Below are 14,769 nucleotides of genomic sequence, written 5' to 3'. Positions count from 1 at the left end.
ACATAGTTATACTAAGATAAGAACTTTATCTATATTTTATGTACAATGGTCAATGTGTGGGACAATTATACAGGCATTTATTAGGTTGATAGCCAGAATGTTTTAAACAAAATTGAAGATATATCGATTATCGAGATAATTTGAGATACATGCGAGCCTGTATTTTCTAATCTCTAGTTGTAAGTTAGGTTGAGTGAGTGTGCCGGTATTTTCTATCATTTGTCGGCTTCTAACCTTCTCACCTGGTTGGTTCATGGTTGTTTTCTCAGCATTCCAAGCAGTGTTTAGGTGGCAAAAGGAGGATAATTTTTTTAACTTGGAACAATATTTATCTTCTTATTTTTTTTAATGAATCCAATCCATAACAGAGACATTTGAACACATTATATACGTAGACATCTAACAAGACCCTGCCACGGAAGAAAGAACGTTAACATTAACTAACTGGACTATATATACCAACGAATTACACAATCAAAAGACTATAGTGATTGTTTCGGACTTTTAGGGATCATAATGATATTTTACAACTCAGGGAAATTATTCCCCCTCTCTACGCCCTTCAGAAAAGGCACAGATTTGCAGCTTTGCATTCTAAAAAGCACACAAGCGAGATGAATCCAATATGGTTGAAACTAATATAAAAAAATAATATTCATAGCCGCAAAATTAGCATTCAATAGCGATAAATATGATTGTCTAAGTATAGTTTATGATGAATCTTCTGAACGGTGATTAAGGGAACTTTCAACTGATGAGATCCTAGATCACTTATCTCCGTGCAAATCTGTGCCCTGCTCCCAACAACAAGGCACGTCCTACTGCACCACTGTGAATACCCAAAACCACAGCAACAGTCCCACCTAAGGCCACCCACTTCCAGTCCAGGCCATGACCATTTTGTGGGGTATTGCTGATGCTTTGCACCCTCTCTTCCAAACAAGATGCAGCCTCTGTGGAATGCGAGTTTCTATCAAAAGAAATCTTGGTTGTTTTACTTGCCATCACAGCACACCTCGACAAAGAGGCCTCTGTTTTCCTAGCATTCTGGTATGCTCTCATACCAGAGTGCAATTTCTTGACAGCTCCCCACATTCCATGGCGAACTCCTAACTTTGCAACATCTTTTGGAATCCCCATGTCTTCGTAGTGCAAAAGGGTAACCTCGCATGCGGACAACTGACCATCTCCTTTGCGAGATTCCACTGCATCAATTTCCCACACTCAAAAGTTGAAACACCACCATTAAATGGTTAACACTAACAAGCAAATAAGAATTAAATTTGATCAATTCTTACCAGGTTTGATTACCCAACTAGAAAAGTAGAGGTCTACACGTCTGGGCTTATCGCGTTTTGGCAAACTTGGATGGGGCACCCCCTACAACATCGAAGATTAAGTAGTAAGAACTAATAAACCTTGTGTTTACACTGTATGATCAATATGTATTTCGTCTTATCTCAAGAAAATTGACAGCACAACATATAGGATTATAAAAATTTCGATTAGCTGCTACAAAAAGAAATATAAGAAATGGATTGCATTGACTATGAGAAAGCTTGTATTAACAAATTTTGCGCATCATAAGTTATAATACCAGACAAGAATAATTTATGCTCAATTGTTTCTAGTGTGATAAATTGAAATATTCGCTATTAGTGCCGTTGCATCAATGGGATTTTCTTTTCTAGTAACAGAAGAATGGAGACTAGCCATTGGGAAAGAAAAAGAAGTAAGATAAAAAGCCACATAACAGAATTGCAAAATGAATTATGTCAAACTCCATAGCCATACCTTTGTCACACAATAGTATGCGTTTCCAGCCTGCCAAATCCTTCGAGCTATAATATATTCTCGATCACTACAGAAAAAGGGGAACTATAGACAGAAAGTGTAAGTGAACCATACCAGTGTGCACCAAATATAACAGTTACTAATATATTTAGTCTAAATACCTTTTTAATCCAGTGAACGATTGTTGTCCCATTATGAGAGCATTCCTCCAACACTTTGCAGTGTGCGAGCATAGGATCCCATTTGGGACGAAAATCATCATCCCAGAAGAAATCCCTCACCAACTCAGGAGTTGCATCTTCAAATACAGTTTTGCTACGGTAAACTGTAGGACCTGTCTGTTCAAAGATCCAAACATCAGACCCTGACATATTTTAGTCAAACTACAAAAAGAAATAATCATCAACATAGATTATGACTATGTAATAAGTCTTTTGGGTGTCAAATATGGAAAAATAAATAACTCACATAAATCAACTTTAAACTAGGAGGTAAAAGTGCTACAAATAGAAAGGATATCTGAAATAATCATTTATATGTAACATGTACATTTTTTGACAGTTTATAGACAATATCCGCATGAGATTGAAAGTGAACATCAGAATCTACCTCAGAATCATAACGCCAAGCTTTGTATTGCATATTTGGTGTAGATCTCTCCATAAAACTTTGCCAATCCATCACTCCATCCTTCCCTTCAAGAAGATGCAGAAGATGTTCCAAATCAGCCTGAGTAACACTATCCTGCTCTCTCTCTCCAGCCTTATCACCGGACCTAATGAATGCTCAATAACCAAGTTCCGAAATGAATAAAACGCTTCATTCTTCCACTAGCAATGCAGCATAATAAATCAAAAAGCCATCTAAGAACTACAAGTAGGCACTCAAATACAAACATTAATTCAATAATGTTTGTGTACATTACAAATTCGTGATACAGTAAAAAATCTGATGGTCATATTGAAGAAAATTAAATTATGCACACAGAAGAAATGTGATAAAACTTAATTAAAAGCCTAAACATAGAATCACAACAGGAGTAAATTAATATGTAGATGCATCACATTAAACTACTACAAGATTATCAATGCTACAATCATACTCTAAAAAGTAGCTAAATAGAAAATGATATGTGCAAGATATCCACTAAAATCTCCCTATCCTCAACCAAACAAAATTAGATAGTGTAGTCTAGACCAGTTCATAAATGTATAAAACCAGTTCCTAAAAATGCTGAAAACTAAATCCAAAAGCAACCATCACATATAAATACTACAACACACTCCGAGTACATTATAACTAATTCAATTTTTTTATTTCTCCTACTCCTATCCACACAATACCGTGTTACAGTTTTTCTTTTTGAGGATTTCGTATAGTAAACTATAATAACAACCTCTTAAATGAATTTAATCAGAGAACAAGTGGCAATAAACATTTCAAATCAAATTAATCAACATTATTGAAATCAGGTAAACATAAGATAAATTTCAATAATTCAATAAAAACCTAATAATTTGAATTTAAAGCAAACTATGATGACAGTGAGGTACCGAAAAGTTGCGTCGGAAGAATTAGAGGCGGCGCTATCGGAATGCGAAGGCGGAGAAGGATCTTGTGCTTTAGCCTTGTTTTTGAAATTGGACCAATAGGTGCGGCAAATAGAGAAAGCGGAGAGAGCGGTGAAGGCTAACCAAAGACGGCGAGCACCGAACCCAGGAGGAGCCGTCCATAGGAAGCGAAACTTGCTTCGAAGACCGAGGAAGAGGAGTCCCGTCCACCGTGGCCGCCATGACCAGCCGATAACCAAGCCGATCATGACGGCGAGCCAAATCGGAACCGCACATAGCAAAATATCAACGAATGTTTCGGTTACCGAGGGTTTCTTCATAAACTCCACAACATCGAACAAATAATCCTCCATTTTCCTAATAATAATTAAAATTAAAATTAAAATTAAACTATCTACCTCTCTGTGTTTTCTTAATCTTCTTCTATCGCTTCGTCTATTTTGTTGATGTGTGAGTAATAGAAATCGAAATCGAAGTGGAAATTGAAATTTGAAATGAAATTGAAATTGAAATTGAAATTCAGATGATGATGGAATTGGAAACCCCTTTGTACAGAACACAGCCAACAACGAGTTCCCCACCTTCCATCCTTCATCCAACGCAACACAGCAAGGGATAATAGATTTTTTTTACAGTGAAATACGGAACACGTGGCGGAATATCTGCCGTCGATGTGCTTTTATTAATTATTAATGATTTGTTGAGTTTGGCAGCTAAGTCCACGATCTTATCTGATTAAGTTTACATGTACATTGGTTGAAGAAACCGGATATAGTTTCTTTATTTTCACAAATTAAACTTTTTTCTTTAAATTAGATAAAACATGCTATACATGGTTGGTTAAATTAACTTTGCATTCACATTTAATGATAATAAATGGTTTCTTTTTAAAAAATCAACTATAAAAGGAGAATATATCACAATATTAAAAAAATCAACTACAAAAGTAGAATATATCACAATATAATGAACTTTTACTTAAATTCAATATAGATGAAAAGAATAAAAAGTAAATCGTTTTGAAAGGGTCTAAATTTAAGTATTGACTAAGACAACTTTTTATTTAGATATTATTTTTCTTTTAACATAATTACAAAATAAATACGAAAGTCCTTCTCAATAACTAAAAAAAATGTGTATTACTAATAATTTCTTAAAATTATAATGTTAGTTTTTGCTACTGAGGTATTAGTAGTGTATGAGTCAGGAGGTTTCTACCATGTACCCTTACCTTAACTTCCTACCCCCAATCCCAAGTGAAATTATCAATTTGTTATTTTTTACTATCTATAAAACTCTAAAAAAAAATTACCACTCAATTATTCACCCAATATTTCAAAACTTACAGAAATTATCTTACCATTTAAAAGTTTACAAATCTTCGAAATATACAAAAGTAAGTTATTTTTAGAATTTTCGAAAATTTTGATGAAGTTGAAATCTTCGAAACATATATTTTTTCAGATTCCCTGAAAACTTTCGAACTTTTTGATCAACTTAAAATTTTCGAAACATATTTTTTCTAAATTTTCAAAAGTTTCTATCAATTCGAAACATAAAACTCCAAATATCATCAAAACTTTCAAAACTATGAAATGTTTGAAACAGTAATATATTCGAAAGTTTCAAAAGGTTCAAAACTTTCTAAAGTTCAATTTAGATGAAATTTTCGAAATTTAGTTTAATATTTGAAAAATAATTAAATATTGTATTTATAATATTATTATTAATTAAATTTAGTAGGTATGAGTAGAGTTGAAGTTCTTGCTACAATAATGACGATAGATTCTACAGAAAAATTAACCACTGACCATGTATTATTACTGATAATTAATTTTAGAAGCTTTAATTTTTAATGTATAGACATATATTGATATTTTATTTGAAACATATTTTGTAGATATTTCTCTATCGAGAAATTGTATTTGAATAGACAAAAAATATTGGAAGGCAAAATGAAATTTTAATTGTTACAATTCGATTTGATAAAATAATGCAAAAGAGAGGAAGAAAAGACAAATTAATTTTGGAATGCGAAAGATGTGGAAGATATAAATCAAAATCAATAGTAACTTGTATATCATTGAGTATTGGTGAAAGATGGAAAATTAGTGTTCGTTATGGAACACACAATCACGATTTATCGGATACTTTAAACGGTCATTCATATTTGGAGCGTTTAAATAAAGAAAAGATAAAATTTGTTAATGACATGATAAAGTATAAGTTTGCAAAAAGATTCATTTTGAATGCTCTCAAAGAGATAAATAAAGAGAATTTCACAATTCTCACTCAAATATATAAAAGCAAGCAGTACTTATCGATCATCTTTGAGAGATTCGTAGATATAAATGCAGCATATCTTGAAGTCAATACAAAAAGAAAATTATGTGCATTGAACAAGAAGACAAGAGAGTTCAGATGGTCTGAGAGACATATTTTGAACGCATCTTGATTGTATAAAGTTGTTGAACACGTTTCATTTTGTTTTGGTATGTGATAACACATACGAAATAAATAGATATCGGTTATCATTACTTGAAATTGTCGGTGTAACATCTACTAGTTTGACATTTTCGGCTACGTTTGCTTACTTGGAACAAGAGCGACAAAATAACTTCATCTGAGCATTTGAAAATGTAAGACAGTTGTTCGTCTATGAGAATTTAATTTCTAAAGTTATTGTGATGAATAGATATCTTGCCATGATGATTGCTATTAGTGTGTATTTCCTATTACAATCCATTTGCTATATTGTTTTCATATTAAAAAAAATGTTGGGGCAAGATGCAAACAATATGTGAGAAATGATAGATAAGATGAAGTAATGGATTTATGGGGAAAAAATTGTATTTTCGACTATTATAGAAGAGGAGTATGATCATCACTTGCAACACTTTGAGCTAGTGTGTGCCGATATTATCCTTTTTGTTGATTATGTTAAAGATTTATGGTTGACACCTTACAAAGAAAGATTTGTCATGACTTGGACCAATATAGTGATGCATTTGGGGAACACGATATCCAACAAATATTTTTAAATTATGATTTGTTTTAGAAAATATGATTTAGTAATTTATGTGATTTGTTTTAATTTGTGTTATTTAATTTATTTGTAGAGTTGAGTCTGCTCATTAAAGATTGAAAAACATGTTGCAAATTAGTAACGGAGATTTGTATAAAAGTTGAGATACTGTGAATATGATGTAGAAAAATTAAATATGTATCACCAAATCGTCTTTTCATAAAATCATCATCGATATTGAACGTGGATATAATTTACAATTTTTTTTAAAGTTTACATCACTTTATATCAAATAAATATATTAAAAAATTTGACAAACAATTAAAAAGGGTGAAGAATGTATTTCCTGACAAAAAAAAAAAGTGGTTGTTCAAGTAGAATAATTGAAGGATTCTCCAATACTTGTGAGTTGAGAAATTTACAAATATCAAATAATGTTATCCTATTATAGTAGATGTCCAAATTAATAAAAGCAGACCCAACACACTCATTAGTGTGTATTCAACTGCGAGGTTCTATGAGACGTATAATACACAATATAATAATTTCTAACATTTTTCAATTAGTTAAGTCTTATAAATCTATTTTACTCTCACAAGGTGGTGGATTTAAATTCAAGACTATTTAAAAAAAAATACCACATTTAATGTTTAACTTTGTTAAAAAAAAGCTTTTGAAAAATTAAGTCGGATGCTACCACATAAATCAAACACGCATTTATTTATTGGACCTGACCATTTTATTAATATGAAAAATGCTCAAAAAAAGGCGTAAATTAGATTGCTACCTAAAATTCGAATGAAGAAAATATCAACAATATATACGAAACATTTATGTTTGATGGATGATATCTTACTCTATAAATTTAAGAATATGAATATAATCACTTTCTGAAAATATGGTTTGACTTTTAATTCTTTAAATTTAAGAATATATTTTTTAAAGTAAACATATTGCTTTCTTATTTTTGAATACAATAAATATATATCGTCAACGAAAAATAGTTTTATTGTGTCCATCAATAAAAATTATATGTTTTATCGTATCATACTATTAACAAAATACATAATTATTATTGGATTGACAATACATATAATTTTTTATTTTTTATTTTTATTCATTTGTAAAAATAAAAGTGATATTGCTCTGAAAAAAAAAAATACAATAAAATTGATATATTTGCAAAGCTTGTTTAATGAAAATTTCAAGGGCGTGTTTTATGAGTCTTCATTAGATGCAAAAGTTGTGACAATGACTGCAAGAAAATATTTGTTCCACTCTTTATGAGTCAATTTTCAAACTTCTTTGAGAATATATACTAGTGAGAGTGCTTTATGGCATTGCAAAGTTGTCAATAAAAGAAAACTACATGAGAATATATGCAACTATACATATACATGTTGAGAAGAGATTCCAGTGGCCTTAACTTTATCTTTGTGTTGGTGATGACATACTCAATATGTCTCTCTTCTCTTTTGACCCCTCTGAAATTCGAGTAAAAGTAAATGGTGTACATATTATACATCACTTCATATTTTCTCTCCATTATTAAAAATATTAGTACACCACTTTACATCACTTCATATTTTCTCTCCATTATTAAAAATATTAGTACACCACTTTACATTTTTTTATATTTTTTTAGTATCAAATTACAATTGATTTTTTTTTTAATATTCATCTACATGTGAGTAAAATACTATACTTCAAAATGACTTAAAAGAATCGTTGAATAACCTCCTATAAAGAAGGAAGTTAGATTTTCATATATGAACACACTTAATGTCATTATGGAAAAAAGCCATGACAAAAATAGTTTTTTATCCTAATCTTTTGACAAAGGTATACAATAAACGTTACTATCAGAGACTTTAGAGTCACCTCCCATGTGACTAGAGTTCTAGCAACTGTTTATCATAAATCTCATCTCCTTCAATAAAAAGTTAATCCAAATTATCAATTAACATGAGTCATTTAAGTTAATATATACAACTTTAATGCTCGTAACATATTTATGAAATAAAACATATTTTTTTATAGCTTACTCACAGATGTCGATATTATTAAGTTTGACGTCTTGTTTCAGATTTGAACACTAAATTTCGCAGAGTTAATTATTATCTCTTTTAAAAAAAAAATATTTTTATATTAGTGATTAAAGGGCTAAGAGTAAGACATTATTAATTGTTATGATGACAGTCATAGGGTTGAAAAAATATAAAGAGAAACTCAAAGCTTCATTTGATTGGTTATTTGGTTTGGTACTTCAAAAGAACCTCTTCCTCTTGTCTCATGCAATGCAATGCAACTAATAAAGTGATAGGTCCAAAACTTATATTCTTTGCAACTTATCACAAGCAAAGCCAATTAACAAAAGTTAAACTTCAATTAAAAATTGATAAACCATATAACTTTATTCACATCAACGCGGTTTTGCTTTTTAGTCAATTTTTTCACACCAACAACTCTGTTTTCAACAAATCTGATGAAAATAGGTAAAAAAAAAAAAAGGCAAATGTAGCACCGATAAATACAAACACATTAGTTTCATTCAATAAATTCATTGAATCAAATTAATTTGATGTTGTTATATATATATATATATATATACCAAAGGATTGAACAGCAAAAACAAAAAGGCAATGCTGGCTATACTTGAAAGTTGAAACACATAAAAAGAACTTACAGAGAATTCTCTTATGCATGGTGATTGAAATTAGGTAAAACAAATTGCAGGATATTCAGAAACTCTTGAGAGTAGTCATACAATGTTCATAATAAAGCTGATATAGTCTTGTTCAACATTCAACAAGTTTCAACACTTGGAGTTTCACTATTTTAGTATTGATCTGCTACAACTTTTAAGAAATTGAAATTAGAAACACTACACAGAAAATTTTCATAAAAAAACCAACAAAAAATAACTCTTACCAGTACATAATTGTCCTTGAGCGTTGACAGCTAGAGTTGAGAGGAATGAAGCCTGGTCCGAAATCATTCATTGATAGGTTAATTTAATTGCTTCAGAAGAATGGTCTCGAACCAGACAACATTCCCCTCAACTATTTCGTAAGTACGTGTGTTTCCGTTGGTTGTTATGAGAAAATTGGGAGAGAAGGTATTGATATTATGGAAGAGCACTGTTTGATTTTGATTTGGCCATGCAATGTTTTTCTTATGGGCCCTAATTATCCCTTATATACGTGAAGGTGGGAACGTGTGTGTAGGAAAACGTACAATTTTCCAAGTGCCTATGTCACCCATTAATTAGTATAATTATTAACTTGTGATAACAAATTTTAGTATTGTTAATTAATTCTCTAAACTCAAACTGAACACAAATTAATTATGGTCTTTGGAAAAATGAAAAGGAAAGACAATTCATAGTGTAAATAGGGTCCATATGCCTCATTCATGGCAAATGGTTTCAAATCAAGAAAAGATTGGTGCATTAGTGATGCAAAAGTAAAAGCCTTTTTGTAGCATAAATTAAAAAGACTTACAAAGCTTCCTTTAAGTCTACCAAACATGGCCACAATTCCAAACACAAACGCCATTGCTTATTCCCTTTTGCCTAATTGCTTCATGAATTGGTGAGAAACATTTTGATTTGGGCAATTAAACATATATTTAGTGTAAATTTTTTGAGACTACAATGTTATAATTCATTCCTTGTTTTTTTGGGGTACTAGTACTTATTTTATTGTTGAGAAAAACACGATGAAGTTTATTGCTTATAGGATATTGGTGTTGTCAAAGGGACTTGTATAGTGAATTAAAGTGTGTATTTAAAGTAGTTCTCTTTTGCTTGCCACTTTAAAAAGATGCATTTGATGAGAGTGTTCGTTGATTCTAAAGTAAAAATATATAATTGGATTTCATCAAAAAATATATATAATTGGCTTATGTTACAGACTTGAAAATCTGTTTGACATGTGCAAGAAGCATCCCTTCATCACAAGTAAAAATCAGTTTGGTTAAGTTACCATAATGTTAAGCTTAAAACAAGAGAAAACGAAGGGAAACAGAAAAATAGAGTTTTATAAATTTTTATATCCAAATCAAATCCTCTTTCATTTGCACGCCTGTTTTTTTACCTTAGGTAATTGTAAACTGTGCTTATACGTTTTCACTTTTCAAATCTTGGACTAATTTTACTTGAAATCCATATAGTATGTTATCATATAGTCCTAAAAAAATCATTAGTCCTATAAAAAATTTATCAGGTTACACAAAATTCAATTCATCAGCAGTTAACTACAACTTGATGGATTGAATTTTAGAGTTCAACACATATATGCATATGGTGGAAATAATTTCAATTTACCTAAAAAAGAAAAAACTCAACTTACTTTTTAACATTGAAAGAATTGAATTCAATGCCTGATAGATAAGAATTTTCCATTCATTAAACATTTTATTGGTTACGTCATTTTTCTTTTTAGTTACAACATTTTAATTCACATATAACATACGTAAACTTAGTTTATTAAATTTACTACATATGTGAACAAAATGGACTATGATAATTCAGTTCATGTAAACTTATTTTACAAAAAAAAAACAACTAAATTCACATAAATAATATATTGTAGTGTAATAAAAAAACAAGGATGTAATTAGCAAACATTTTCACTAAATTAATTTGATAGTCTAGCTGATCCAATTAGATGATGCATTTTATATATGCTACAACTATAAAAAAATAAGTTAATTAAAACAATTTTGATTTATATATAATGACAAAAAAAAAATGTTTATTATTATGAAATTAATTAAAATGTTTAAGAAAAAAAAAAGACTATTCCATAATGAAATGGTTGAAAAGTTGGAGTGTGAGAGGAAAAAAATGAAGAGAAGCGATGTTCCATTTCATTCAGTTATAACTATAAAAAAACGGTTACACAGAGAAAGGACACGCGTCATTTGTTGATTGGTTAACAGTACTTTAAAAGCATCCCCGTAGCTTCCATTTCTTGTTGTAGAAGCTTCGGAATTTGGAGAGTGTAGTAGCAAAAAGCGAAAATTCCCGCTCAGAGAAACAGAGAGAAAAGTAGAAGAAGAAGAAGAATGGAAGCGATAGTAACCAATGAGATGAAAAACGCTAAGATCAATGGCGAGGTGGAGAAAGTAACGAAGATTTTTCGTATTCAAGTTTCCAAGACCAAAAAACCCCTCTTCTTCTACCTCAACCTCGCTAAGGTATTCATTAGTGGTGTCGATTATTATTCTTCTCGTTCTATTCTGGTTTTCGATTTTTACTCAATCGTTTTTCTTGATTTTGTTTTTTCATTTCTTGTTATTGATTTTGCATTTCTTTTCTGATGCAGAAACACATAAAGATGGGCAATGACGTTGAGCTCTGTGCATTGGGATTAGGTATAATTTTCTTTAATCCTTTTATTTTTATTTTATAGTTAGATTCTGAAATTCTGAATCTGTAGTATAGGAAATTCAACATTGAACAAAAAGTGTGAGAAATTATTATGCTGTAGCACTAAGGATGTTAGTTCTTGATAATTACGTAACTGGGAAGTAGAAAAGTTTGGAATAAAAAATCAATTTATAACGCATGATGAGAATGTGAAAATCAAATTACATACATATGATTGCATAAATGAAAATTGTTTCAGTCAAAACTGTATGTATATATTGTGTTGTGCATTCTTTAAATTTTTTATGTGATTTGAGTTTCTTGAGTTTAGAATAAACTAATGTTTCAGCGTAGGATATTGGAAATAGTAAAGGCTTTTTCTTTTGTTTTTCTGATAACTTTCTTTCTGAATTAAATTCCAGCTATTCCAACTATAATCGTCATTGCTGAAATTCTGAAAAACAATGGATGGGCAATTGAGAAAAGTAAGATTATTTCTCTCCTTGGAAAAGTTTCCAAAAAATAAGATGTTTTTTTTAATTATTTTTCAGTAATGCAATTGGTTTTCATGTGGCCGTGTTTGTCACAGGTATAATGACATCCACTATTGAAGCTAAGGAAGACAAAGAAGGTCGAGGGGCTCCAAAGGCTAAGGTTCTTCTTCTTTTTGCATTTTTCTTTGATCTGGATTAAATTTTTCAGTTTGCTATCTAGTTATATATGGATGATAACTATAATAACATGTCATTATTTCATACTGTTTTGTGCAGCTCGATATTCTGCTGGGAAGTGCCAAGAGTGTTGACCAAAGTACTGGTTCTGCAAGAGAGTAGTAGAACTAATAGGAGATGGTGTGAAACACTACTGCTTGTAGTATGTGTAACTGAATTAACTGTGTAGATAGATATATGTTGGTGTTTTTTCATTCCTTAGTTTTTTGTGTGCCTCCAGAGGGAATATACAGTGCTGATGATAGCCCTTCCGAAGGCAGTTTTTGGCACAGAGCTAGTGCAATTTTAGTCCTTGTAAACAAAGTATTCTTGAATAGATGTATTAAATTTACACGGTTCATATTAGTGTAAAAATATTGTCAAGAGTTAATAAGAGTCTTGCAATTTGGCAACTCTGAGCACCAAAGTCTAGTAATTTCATACTTGAATGTTAGATATTGTGGATTCTCTCAGCATCAAAAATATCAAGCCGAATGTTAAAAAACTTGAATGTTAGCTTGTGGATGTAACTCTGCATAAACAATATCAAGAAGAATGTTTAAAAATTAGTTGTTTTAAAAGCGGCTAGCAAACAAAAATAAATATTGATTTTCCACTGTTGGTCTAGTTCAGACTTGGAAACCAAATGCACGTGAACGTACTTGTAAAGAGGGAAAGCAATTCAGAGGTGTTAATGTGGTTATCTGAATTGAATTAAATTAGGAACATATAGTATTAGTTTTTTTCTTTTTTCTTTCTGAATGGTAAGGGGCAACCTACCGAGAAGATAAATTAAAAGCCACAAGGAGGTATGGAATACAAAACTCATCCCCAAGCAATGTGTTCATTAATAAAGAAAGTTTCAAATTAAAAAACAACTACATGGCTATCTAAAGGTAAACCATGTTTAGGCAAGTTATCATTAACTTGGGTTGCTTCCCTAAGGATATGGTTGATATGAAAACTCTAATCAAAGTTAATCCTTACAATGGTTATCCTGAACAAGAAACCCTTACAATTTTGTAAATCTTCAACTAAAAAACTGCACATTTTTTACTATGATGTCAGGAGTAGGAGTGATAGTGCTATCTAATATGGAGGAGACCAAGAAGGATGGTTGGACTGGTAGATTGGTAGGACAACACTTTGTCTTTTACGTTGTGGGAGTGGTACTTGCAAATACTATGACACTCCAGGTTGTTAGGTTATAACTTGCACTTAAAGTAATTTGTAAAACTACACAATTGAATGATGAAAAGGTTGTAAGTCAATTTATACATGAATCAATCTAACCAACTAGCACATATGCTAACTGAATTTTAGCCAACTAACTAATTAATTGGTTACAACACCTATTTATTACATTATTTGAATTACAAGTCAACTAATACGGGTGGTGTTACAAAGTTTGACCAAAAAAAGGATCACACTTTGACTTATCATGAGATGATAAATTTATGTATAGAATGGAGCGGACAGTCTTATGTCCCGATAATCAAAGAAATGAGTAAAACTGTTCAAAATCGAGACTAAAAGTGAATAATTTTTTTAAAAACTAAATTTAAAATGTCGTAATCTTATAGGGGTTAAAAATATATTTAATCCAAAAATAGATTCACCTAATTTTATTATAATAAAAAAAAAAAATTAAAATACTGACCAATTAAGAGATATGTACTCTTAGACTACTTGAATACACGGTGATGATACTCAAATCAATACATGAGGGAGTGGAAGTATAGGTAGGTCTATGATAAATACTGTGTACCTTTCCTATGTATGAATCAAAGTATTTATAAGGGTGTTAAATATTCACTACTAATGTAATCTTTGACGGATCCACAATCCCTGCCTCTTGTCTCGTTCTGTAAGGGTGTTCAAAAAAATCAAAAATTGAACCAAACTACATAACTGAACTGAACCGAACTGTTTTTGAACTGAACTAATTTATAAAAATTGAGGACCGAACTGTTTTCGAACTGATTTTTTAAAATTAAAACTGAACCGAACTAATTTTCAGTTTGAAAAAACCGAACCGAACTGGTTTTCAATTCAAAAAACTGAACCACATCGATTTTTAATACGAAAAAACTAGAATTGAATTTGTTTTTAGAAATAATTAAGGGTAATTATGTAAAATTTGGTTTACAAACCAGTCCGGTTTAAAAATAAACCGGTTCATTGATTTATAAACCAATTCGGTTCAGTTTTTTGAACTGAAAATCAGTTTTGTTCAATTTTTTCAAATTGAAAACTGGTTCGGTTCAGTTTTCAAATGGTTTTAGTTCAAAACTG

The 14,769-nt window shown here is 30.7% G+C and overlaps 2 protein-coding genes and 1 long non-coding RNA gene across 3 annotated transcripts; 1 reads left to right on the top strand and 2 right to left on the bottom strand.

The window, feature by feature from the left end:
• Positions 1-418: 418 nt before the first annotated feature.
• LOC101494119 (uncharacterized) lies at positions 419-3,980 on the bottom strand. Its single transcript, XM_004511340.4, has 6 exons — positions 3,348-3,980; positions 2,404-2,569; positions 1,956-2,132; positions 1,795-1,878; positions 1,299-1,380; positions 419-1,205 (listed from the first exon to the last, which is right to left on the bottom strand). The coding sequence occupies exons 1-6, from the start codon at positions 3,716-3,718 to the stop codon at positions 772-774; spliced, it is 1,314 nt and encodes a 437-aa protein (XP_004511397.1). The 5' UTR covers positions 3,719-3,980; the 3' UTR covers positions 419-771.
• Positions 3,981-9,082: 5,102 nt separating this feature from the next.
• Positions 9,083-9,620, bottom strand: LOC140918969 (uncharacterized). The gene is made up of 2 exons (XR_012161463.1): positions 9,322-9,620; positions 9,083-9,248 (listed from the first exon to the last, which is right to left on the bottom strand). It is a non-coding gene; the product is annotated as an uncharacterized lncRNA (long non-coding RNA).
• A 1,703-nt stretch (positions 9,621-11,323) lies between these two features.
• LOC101493797 (uncharacterized protein At2g34160-like) lies at positions 11,324-12,887 on the top strand. The gene is made up of 5 exons (XM_004511339.4): positions 11,324-11,592; positions 11,721-11,769; positions 12,187-12,249; positions 12,354-12,418; positions 12,535-12,887. Exons 1-5 carry the CDS (start codon positions 11,461-11,463, stop codon positions 12,595-12,597), a joined length of 372 nt encoding a protein of 123 aa, XP_004511396.1. The 5' UTR covers positions 11,324-11,460; the 3' UTR covers positions 12,598-12,887.
• Positions 12,888-14,769: the final 1,882 nt, after the last annotated feature.

This window comes from Cicer arietinum, chromosome 8 (assembly GCF_000331145.2).
Source record: "Cicer arietinum cultivar CDC Frontier isolate Library 1 chromosome 8, Cicar.CDCFrontier_v2.0, whole genome shotgun sequence".
NCBI lineage: Eukaryota > Viridiplantae > Streptophyta > Magnoliopsida > Fabales > Fabaceae > Cicer > Cicer arietinum.
The sequence above is the reverse complement of the archived record's forward strand: the minus strand, read 5'-3'. Positions and strand labels throughout refer to the sequence as shown.